The 10,708-nt window shown below is 46.3% G+C and overlaps 1 protein-coding gene across 1 annotated transcript in view; it reads left to right on the forward strand.

Annotated features, from left to right (window-relative positions):
• The window catches only part of oprl1 (opiate receptor-like 1), a 145,910-nt gene extending 136,034 nt beyond the window's left edge, over nucleotides 1-9,876 (forward strand). The window contains 1 exon segment of the mRNA XM_056273251.1: nucleotides 9,171-9,876. Coding sequence (XP_056129226.1) covers nucleotides 9,171-9,718 — 548 coding nt within the window. The 3' untranslated portion in view covers nucleotides 9,719-9,876.
• Nucleotides 9,877-10,708: the final 832 nt, after the last annotated feature.

Here is a 10,708-nt window from a genome sequence, read left to right on the forward strand (position 1 = left end):
AGTAGTAGTAGTAGTAGTAGTAGTTTTATAGTAGTGTTTTATCTGGACACCCAAAGTGCATCACAGAGAAGGGTCGAAACTCACCTCAACCACCACCAATGTGTAGCACCCGCTTGGGTGATGCACAGCAGCCATTTTGCACCAAAATCCTCACAACACATCAGCTTGAGGTGCAGAGAGAGGTAATCATTGAGCTAATTACACTGGGGGCGGGGGGGGGTGAGTGGCCAGACCTCCTCTTAAATGACCACAGTGAGTCAGGACCTCTGTTTTAATGTCTCGTCCGAAGGATGGCATCTCCTGCAGCACAGTGTACCCGCCACTGCACTGGGGCATTGGGATTTGTTGTCGTTGTTGTTTTGTTTCTGTTTGTTTTTTTTAATTAGGACAAGAGAGAAAACTGCCCCCTACTGGCCCACTAACAGCAAGAGTTGTACTGAGAGTCTGTGGCATACTAGGTGAAAAGGCAGGATGATAGCACAGTCCCTTGTGGAGCTCCAGTACTACTCACCACCATTTCGGACAGAACACTGCCCAGCTGGACAAACTATGGTCTGCCTATCAGGTAGTCGGTAATCCAGGAGATGGTGGGCATGTCTACCCCCATTGCTTGCAGCTTCTCCCTCAGCAGTGTTGAATGCACTGGAAAAATCAAAGAATGTGATTCTCGTGGTGCAACCGATTCCATCCAGATGCAAGTGAGCTCGCTGCAGCAGGTAGATGATGGCATCATCCACCCCCAGATGAAGTTGGTAGGCAAACTGCAGAGGGTCAAGCAATGATTTCCCATGCAGTCAAAGGTAGGCCAAGACGAGCCTCTCTAGCACCTTCTTCACATGAGCGGTGAGGGCAACTGGTCGATAGTCACTTTGGCCAGATAGAGTCAACTTCTTGGGAACTGCAACCAGGCGAGACATGTTCCACAGCACTGGTATTTTCTCCGGGATCAGGCTCAAGTTGAAGAGGTGTCACAGAATAGCAGACAGCTGGCTGGCACAGGACCTCAGATCCCTGGGGCTTATACCATCAGGGTCTGCAGCCTTGCCTTGGTAGAGTCTCTCCAGCTGTCTCCTAACCTGGCCAGTAGTCACACTCAGGTGGGGGAGGGTGATTGTTGTCTCAGTGGAGGAAAGACCATTCAAAAATGGGGGTTCTCGGTCAAAGGAGTTCACCAAGTGGGATTGAGGGGGGAGGGGAGAAAACATTGGGGCAGTGGGGCTATGTGGAATTCTGGCTGTGTGTGGTGTGGTGTGTGGTGGAAGAGACAGCTGAGAGCTGTGAACTAAACCTGTTGAAAAAAATAATTTGCCCTCTTCAGACTGCCCACTGGTTGTCTGTCTCTCACCTTGAACCAAGTGATTTTCTTCATTCCAGTCCACACATCCCTTGTGTTGTTCTGCCGGAGTTAGGCCTCCAGCTTCCTCCTGTAGGAGTCCTGGCACTGCCTCAGCTTTTTCCTGAGGTCATGCTGTACACTCCTCAGTTCGTCTCTATTCCAAGACCTGAAGGCTTTCTTATTATTATTAAGAAGTACGTTCAGGTCACTGGTGACCCAAGGCTTATTGTTAGGGACACAGTATACAGTCTGGGCTGGCAAGGTGGTGTGTTCACAGAATTTGATGTATTCTGTGATGCATTCTGGCATGCTGTTGATGTCTACCCCATGTGGCACACAGAGTACATCCCAGTCTGGACTCAAAGCAGTCCTGCAGTGCATCATTAGCCTCCTGAGTCCACCTCCTCACAGTCCTTGTGGATACAGCCTGCTGTTGTACAAGAAGAACATACTTTGGTGTAAGTATGACTAGGTTATGATCGGATCTGCCAAGGGGGAAAGGGCAGTGGTACTGTTTGCGTCCTTAGCATTTGCATACAGGAGGTCCAGTGTTATATTGTCTCTAGACGGGCAGTTAATATATTGATAAAATGTTGGTATTGTTTTGTCCAGTGTGATATGATTGAAGTTGTCAGTAATGGCTACAAAAGCATTGGGATACTGAATTTTGAAGTCTTGCAACTGTGGAGTTAATGGTATGGCACACTTCCTCCACATCAGCTGACGGAGTAATGTAGACAGCAACAATCACGGCGGATGAGAATTCCCTTGGTAAATCATATGGATACATCCCCATATCTAGCAGTTCAATGTCAGGGCCACAGAAATTTTCCTTCACATTAACTTGTCTGGGATTGCACTCACATACAGTGCAATCCCTCCTCCCTTCTTACCGCTCTGTATAATGCCCCTGTCTGCCCAAACAGTCCCTAATCCAGGCACAGCCTCAGTGTGGTCCAGGAACTCCGAGTGCAGCCATGTCTCCGTGAAACACAAATTGCTGCACTCACGGTATTCCCTCTGGGTCTTGACACAGCATGTTGAGCTCATCCATTTTATTTCCCAAGGACTTCACGTTCTCCATGACGCTCGCTGGAACGGAAGGTTTATATTTCCTCCTCTCCGCTCTCCACTTAGCTCCAGCTCTGCAACCCCAGCGTCGCCTCAGCAGCTGAGTCCTCCCTCCGTGCAGTAGCACCGGTTTAGTCAACACAATCGGCTGGTCTCGTGAGTAAACAATGGGCTCACTTCTCTCTGCATGGCTCTCCGTTACAAAGCAGAAAGTAACAGTAGAACCACGAGAACATTTGCAAGACAAAAAGTAGCCATTGCCGCTAAGTCACTGAAACGAAATAGTCGGAAAAACACGCACGAACAAGAAAAAAATGTGACAAAGTGATGAAAAATCAAGACACAACGAGAGCTGCTGCAACAGGCTACCACCCAGCACGGCGCCATCTTTGATCGAACCGATAGCAAGAGCAGTGGAAAAGTTGATGGGGGATGAGGGGAGGCAAAAAAAAGGTAACAAAAAAGGAAAATAACAGAAATTGAGAATAAAGTGGCGCTAGAGAGACTGGAGGAGAGATCTCTTTGTCACTGTGCACCTACCCATCTGTCTCTGCGTTCTTTCTATCCCGTCTTGACTGTCTGTCTCTCCCTTTTCTTATATTTTGGGTAGTTCCTGTGTGTGCTTTCTGTGAGGAGAAAAATGTGTTTTCTTGCTTCTGTGTGGATAGGTGCTTGTGTTTGTGTGCTCTGAATGAAAGAAGGAACGATTGAGAGAGATTTTCCCTGTGTGGAAAGATGTTCTACGGAGAGAGAGGAAGTGTGTGTGTGTGCGCGCGCTCGTGTGTGTAACTTTGTGGGTGTTTGCTTCCTGTCAGCATTCCTTGTGTGTAGATTTGTAAAAAAAACAAAACAAAACATAGCCTGCTTTCACTGTAAATTGTTTAAAAATGTTGAATACGAGGTGAGAAGTGGACGGAGTACAGTCAAGTCAGAGAAGGAACGTGGATGTGTGCATGTACAAATTCTTATTTCAAGTGGGACTCGGCTATTCTAGGGTGTGTGACTGTAAACATATCTGTGTGTTGTAAAAATATTATTACTGGATAAGATGTCTACATTTCTGTGTGTGTGTGTGTGTGTGTGTGTGTGTGTGTGTGTGTGTGTGTGTGTGTGTGTGTGTGTGTGTGTGTGTGTTTATATAGAATGTCAGGATTGCACTTGTAGAATTCAAACGGTACATTGTGTGAGTGAAAGCAGAAAGGCAAATGAGTTTTTTTCTGAAGTAATCTCTGTGTATCATGGACTCAGAGGGCAGCTGTTGTTCACCAATCAAAGCGAGACTTTTAACAACGTCTTCCTCTGTAGATCCGCCAGCGAAGGACAGGTCTTGTTCCCTACTGAGAGCCGCTGGAACGTGTCATTTCTACCCGAGCGCTGACCTCTGTGGCTCATCAATATGAGTAACGACAGATCTAACTAGACAAAATAAGAAGATTCAAACAGGAAGGGAGTGGGCACACAGCACGTTAGCCAACAACTGCCTTTTTGGAACAACTTCAGTCTATATCAGTTTGTTTCTATCGTGTGAGCCAAGTCTTGTGGGGAAATGGAGAATTAAGTGCTTTAAGCAAAATTAAAAATATTCTCTGAATGCAGAAAGCAGGTGTGTGTGTGTGTGGGGGGGTTCATATCATGCTACTAATTTAACTAAATTAAATAGTAAAAAAAATCTATATAAATAAGTAAAATGCTAAATACTAAGTAAAATACTAAAATAAGTTATATCATATAAGTTAATTTTATCCGTCTGAACCATGGAGTCAGGCTACATAATAATAACTGGCACTCTGGAAAAAAAAAAGTTTCCCCATTTTTCTCCCCAGTTGTATCCGGCCAATTACCCCACTCTACCAAGCCATCCCTGTCACTGCTCCACCCCCTCTGTCGGTCCAGGGAGGGCTGCAGACTACCACATGCCTCCTCCGATACATGTGGAGTCGCCAGCTGCTTCTTTTCACCTGACAGTGAGGAGTTTCACCAGGGAGGATCACGCTATTCCCCCCAGTCCCCCCCCCCCTGAACAGGCGCCCCGACTGACCAGAGGAGGCGCTAGTGCAGCGACCAGGACACATACCCACATCCGGCTTCCCACCCGCAGACCTTTGACTGGGTAGTATGAACATTGGTGCAGCGGCAAACGCGCTCCTAGTCAAGCAGGAAAAAGGACTGAAACGTTATTGTGTGGTGATGCTTCTGTTGGCCAGGTAATCTAACAACTCTACAATCACTGCTACAGTAGAACAGTGTCTTTTGTAAAACATTTGGTTGCCTGTGGAAGCTTTGGTCCAAAGAAGCCATTTTTAGAGGGGTGGGAACTGTTTACTGCTGGCCTGACAGCACACCAGCCACAGCGGCTGCGATACCTTGCTTTTAGTTCTTGTTGCCGGAGAGATGTGCAGATTGGGAAAATCACAAATTTCATTATTTCATTGCACCAACTGTCAATTTGAATCATCGCCTTGACATTACATTGCATCTGTTTTGCTGTTTGGGCTGGGTACCCCAAGGGATACCCCAGGACCCCAGGATCCTGTTCAATCGACGAGCATTTGCTGAAAGACGTTCCTCTGAAGTGGACATGGGTTTGTAGTGTGAGAGATGCAGGTCAGCACTTTATGAGGCGCTGTCTGCCTCTTATCGTGGAACGAATCAATGGGGGAACAAAGCCATGAAGGACACATGAATGGTTTGCTGCCAGAAAGGTCAATTAAGCTGTCGGATCAACAGAGAGACGGAGAAAGAGAGTGTGAGGGCTCAGACCGGACTCACACGCACAACACACTCGACAGAGGCAGGGGATACAATAGCAGCCTGTCACTGGGCAAGCAAAGCAGAGTACACAGTGGGAATCAGATTCGGGCAACAGTACAAAGTCAGCGGGCTTACAGGTAACAGCAGGGGTAGGCAGGTAGTTCAACATGAGGAGGCAGAATAGCAGAAGTACAGAATCAACAGGCCGGAGGAGTCCAGGGGATAAACAGAGAGCAGGTAACCAGGAAGTCAGGTCATTTGAAAAGGAACACTGGAACAGACTTGGAAGATCTGTCGTCTGTCTTCTTCTCAGTCTGGCAAAGTTTGAGGGGAAGATGATGGGTATAAATACAGACACAAAGGGGACTGGTGACAAATAAGGAGCAGCTGGTGAGGTGCAGCGGGAGAGAGGGAAGCTGGGTGGTGGATCAAGCCAGATGTGGAGCCGGAAAGGCCAGCAGGCTTCCTGACAGACATAGACAGCAATTATAATGACATGAGACGGAGAAAAATTGAGTGGGGGCAGAAATGAAGGAGAAAGGAAATCACATACTTTTAAAAAGCTTCTCTAGCAAGGGAAAAGGTGACAACATTATAGGAATGAACAGGTGGAGGCTGAACTGAGGAAAACGGAAGAGAGAGGCATTGTCCCATAGCGAGAGAGCAAGAGAGAGAGTAAAGGAAATAAATGAAGAGAGAGAATGAAAGAGATCCTGGAAATGAGAGGATGCAAGAGAGGCAGGCAGCCATCGAAGGGAGTTGTTTGAAAGAGATAAATATAGGAAAGATGGAAAACAGAGGGGGACAAACTCAAAGAGTGAGAGTGGTGTAGGAAACAGGAGAGGTAAAAGGAAGAGGGAGGAGGGAGAACTATGGCAAGCAAGGTAGGAAAAGAGAAAAGAGAGGTAGAGATAGGAAGAAGGAGGAAAGGGGAAAAAAGTGGAGGGTGACTGACAGATAGACTTCCTGTCAGAGACACAGAGGACTGGAACAGAGATGGGTTTGGGCAAAAGGCAGGAAGAGGGCATGTAAAGATACACACAGTTGATGATGTGTTAGAAATTTGTTATTTCAGTTTTGAAATGCTTACATTTTTTAGCGGACAAATTAGCAATGCTGCAGAAAGCTTCTGTCTGTGGAGGAGCATTGTATGATTTGGAAAGTCCCAATGTCGAAGAAGTCCTGGATACTGTTCTGGTATATTTCAGTAACCAATGTTGCGTATTGTGTTTGGTGCTTGTAGTTTGGGTAGGGTATTGTGTATTTTAGCTCTGAAATGCAAGCTGCTTATATCATCAGGCCCATTCTTAACTGGGATAACAACATTTGCTGTATTTAATTTGTGTGAAATTCTGAGCGCTGATATATATATGAGATCAATTCACGGGGAAAAGCCCACAACACAACTCACACAGCATAGTAAGAGAAATATGAGCATATATTGATTTTTATTGTTTATGGTCGATGGCTGTGTACTGTAATGAAGGACTGGAAATATCCGTTTTGTTTGCGAGACAATTTTGACTCCCGTGGTCAAACAGAAGCAGCGTATTTCTGACCAAAGAAGTAAAGGTTGCCCTGTCCTGTGGTGACGGACACACAGCTTTTTGATGGACACATCTGCAGATTGTCACGCAGTCTGATGGGCCACTCAATCTAGAGTGCGATGCGAGGTAGCATCTTGTTGCCATGGAGACAACCCTTCACCGAAAACAGGAATGCAAGATGTGATATGACACTTTTTCATTACTGTCAAACACATCAGGTGAATGAGCAGAAATGAAGAGAGAGAGAGCGAGAGAGAGAGAGAGAGAGAGAGAGAGAGAGAGAGAGAGAGAGAGAGAGAGAGAGAGAGAGAGAGAGAGAGAGAGAGAGAGAGAGAGAGAGAGAGAGAGAGAGAGAGAGAGAGAGAGAGAGAGAGAGCGAGCATCAAGAATGTAAGAAAGATGGGGGAAAAGGGGGGGAAATGGCCAGGAGAGTGGGTAGAAAGTGAGATGACTTTAGGACAAGTCATGTAGGAATGGAGAGGAAAAACGAGGGAAAAGGGGTGGAGGGGGGGAAAATGGAGGATAGAAATTTAACAGAGTAGAGGAAAGAGAGGGCTGGGGAGAGTTATGAATGTGTTCTTTTACCACTTTTCCTTGGAAGATTCACCATTTGTGTTTACTACTCTGTGTTTTATGCCCTGTTGTTTTGCAGCACTGTAAATTCCACTGGCAGAGAAACGCTGTACAAATCGAGCTCTTTCTAACGTCTATCATTTATGTATGAGGGAGACGGAGAGGAGTGAACGAGGAGGCCGAGTGGTAGCTGCATCGGGGGGGGGGGGGTCGGGGTAGGGGGGTGGCGGTAGAGAAAGAGAGAATAAATTCCTAGCTGCCTCGACTGTCTCCTCAGACGAACATCACAGTCCTCTTATCCCACCATCACCTCCTCCTGGGGGGAGATATCGCTCTCATATTAGCCTCCACTGTTCCCATTTACTGCACGGTACTTAATCTCTACCTGTCTTCTTCCTCTTACGGCCACCAGCAGAGCGTAGAGCCATCAGTGGGGCTCTGCTTCTGAGTCATGCATTGCCTGGGGTATGTACGACTGGTTTGCTACAATTTTTGTTCAAGTTCTCCCTTTATAAAACCCCCATAAAAACTAAACAGTGCTATTAAACACCCGAGAAACACTTGGTGTTTTTTTTATCAATGTGTAAAGCATGGCAATGATATTGGCAGGGTTATGGGTTCAGCTCCCATTGGAGCCACCCACAGACATTAGCTCTCATGTGCTGGCGGCACTAGATGTTTGGGATAAAAGCATCCCATCAGACAGAAAAGATCAATTTCTTCTCAGCTCTGCACGGGAGTTTCTGCTTTTTCCTGATTTATTTCAGTTGTTAATGCAGAGATTATGCTGTGTGCATGTGTGTGTGTGTGTGTGTGCTGTGAAAGAAAGACTATTTTCTCCTACGGTAGACATTTAATAAAACTAGAACTACAACTCTGCATTTAATTATGGCATCCCGTTATGACTAAGACCTCTTCCACCACCACTGTCAGCAAGAGACATTTACAAAAAGATTTTTGCTCCTTGTTAACTCGTTCACTCTCCCTTCTCTTTGTCATTGAGCCATAGACAAGACCCTAGCCGCTAATTGGAGCCCCCCCCCCCGCCTCCCCTGTCTGTACCTATGAAACTCAAGAGTCTTGTCATCACATATTCTCTTTGTTTCTATTTTACCACTCTCAATCTGTCCTCCTAAATGTGCAGAAATCTGCATCTCCCTCCCCTATTCTCCGGCTTTCCACTCTACTGAAGAGTTGTTTCTGAGATTTTCTTGTTGTATTTATTCATTCACATTTCCTCCACCCTTTCTCCTTCTCCGCCCTCTTTTCCCCTGTCAGATGTGGAGTAAGTCACAGTTGAACAGGATCCCCTGCAGCTAACAGGAGCCTCGCTACTCTTCGGAAACTTCTCCTGTCGTGACTCATTCATCAATTTATTCTGTTTCCTACTCTTTTTCTTATCTCAAAATATCGTTCTGTAGGTACAGATGCAAATTCACTTTCTCTCATATATTCACCCGCTGTCTCCTCGCCAACTATGGTTATATAACAATCACATTTATAGTTAGAAGTAAATTTATATTCATAGCTACAGCTCTCACCTAAGTCCCGTGTGTCTGATATCTAAGCTGGGTTTCTCCATCAACATCCACTCACGAACCGTCTCTCAATTTCATGAGGAACAGTATATCAGATCTTGTATACTGCTGAGTAGATTTCACTTTGAGCCCACAGATGGTTTGGTAGTGAAGTTCCCTGGAGAAATGTGCATGCCTAAGATTCAAACATGCCAGAGCCTTATCTTGTACCGCTGTTCATCTGTTGTTGCTTATCGCTAACTTACTGCCTGGTTTAAGGAAGTGGACTACCTGTTTTGCTTTTAAAATATTCATGTTAACTTTGTATTTTCTCTCTTGCTTTTTTCTCCCTCTCTTCCTGTCCTTCTCTGCCAGGTGTGGAGTGTATAGTTGTCTTACCAGACCCTAAGAACTACTGGGACCCTGTGTTTGGCACCTGTGTCTTCCTCTTCTCCTTCCTCATCCCGGTCGCTATCATAAGCATTTGTTACAGCCTGATGGTAAAGCGCCTGCGCAGTGTCCGCATTCTTTCCGGTTCCAAGGAAAAGGACCGCAACCTGCGCCGCATCACCAGGATGGTCCTTGTGGTCGTGGCAGCCTTTGTTGTCTGCTGGACACCTGTCCAGATCATGGCCCTGGCCCAGTCACTAGGCTTCAACTTGGGCAGCCTCTTCACTGTAGTGCTGATGCACTTCTGCATTGCACTGGGTTATGTCAACAGCAGCCTGAACCCAGTGCTGTATGCTTTTCTGGATGAGAACTTTAAACGCTGCTTCCGTGAGTTCTGCCACCCGTCACCCTTCCGCCTGGACACCCAGCAGTCAGGCAGGATTAGGAGCATCGCCAGAGAGGTGGCAGCAGCCTATAGTTGCAAGGCTGGAGATGGTGGGGGGCCTGGCGGAGGGACACCTAATCCAGCATGACTAGGCGTGGATCTCCCCCTGATGGGGGTGGACGCCCCACAGAGGGGAGAGAATCCAGGGACGGGGAACTCCAACACAGAACTGACCCAGATCACAGCACTCTAGCGGTGCGAGCCCCCCCGCCCTTTAACTAGAAGGCTAGCATGGGGCGGGGGGGAGATAGAGGGAGATGAGGGGGGGGCATTTGAAGTTGGGTTTGAGGGGAAAAGGATTTAGGAAAGAGGACTGGACTCAGGGAGAAGGGAAAGAGGAAAGGGGGTTTGAAACACGGATATGGATGGAAGGTAGGGGAGCTATCGACCTATCAGGATTTTTGAATCCTGTGATAGGTTAAAAGGCTTGATTTAAGGTAAGAACACTATGAGACAGTTTAATATTATATGTATAAACTGGTCTAAGTTAATAGGGGTTTAATAGTCTGGAGATGGGGAAGTTGCTAAGACAGCAAAGAGGAAAGGAAAAATTGACCCGATCAATACATTTTAAAAAGATAGGAGCGCAGCCACTTTAGGGGAGGACAAGGGGAGGTATGAGGGGCCAAGTATATTTAACAGGACTTAGTATGAGGAAGTGGAGACCTGAATGGATGACAGGAAACTGGGATGCTACCCGCATGCCATCAAAGATTGCTGATTTAGGGGGGCAGGTGTGTTGGTTACAACTTAAGTCTAAGCCTTTTTCTGGAACTAATCTAGGAAGACTTGTAATCATAAAAATGGCTCAGGTTTAAAGTTTTGCACAAAGAAACTTGGTTGGATGGGACAAAATGTCTAACAAGTGACAAGCGTGATCTTCTGAGTAAAGGGCATCTTGCTTCATACTGGGCCACTTCACTCACCTTTTTGTAACGAGGAGAAGAATAGATGGAGATGTGGTTCAATGATGACATGAGGTGGGAGGTTAAGAAGCAGGAGAAGAAAGTTCAAGGAGATCTTGAAAAAAAAAACATCCTTGGGAACATTGATAGAAGCTCAGAGACTTGAAGCTGGT

The sequence above is a fragment of the Lampris incognitus genome, chromosome 2 (assembly GCF_029633865.1).
Source record: "Lampris incognitus isolate fLamInc1 chromosome 2, fLamInc1.hap2, whole genome shotgun sequence".
Lineage (NCBI taxonomy): Eukaryota > Metazoa > Chordata > Actinopteri > Lampriformes > Lampridae > Lampris > Lampris incognitus.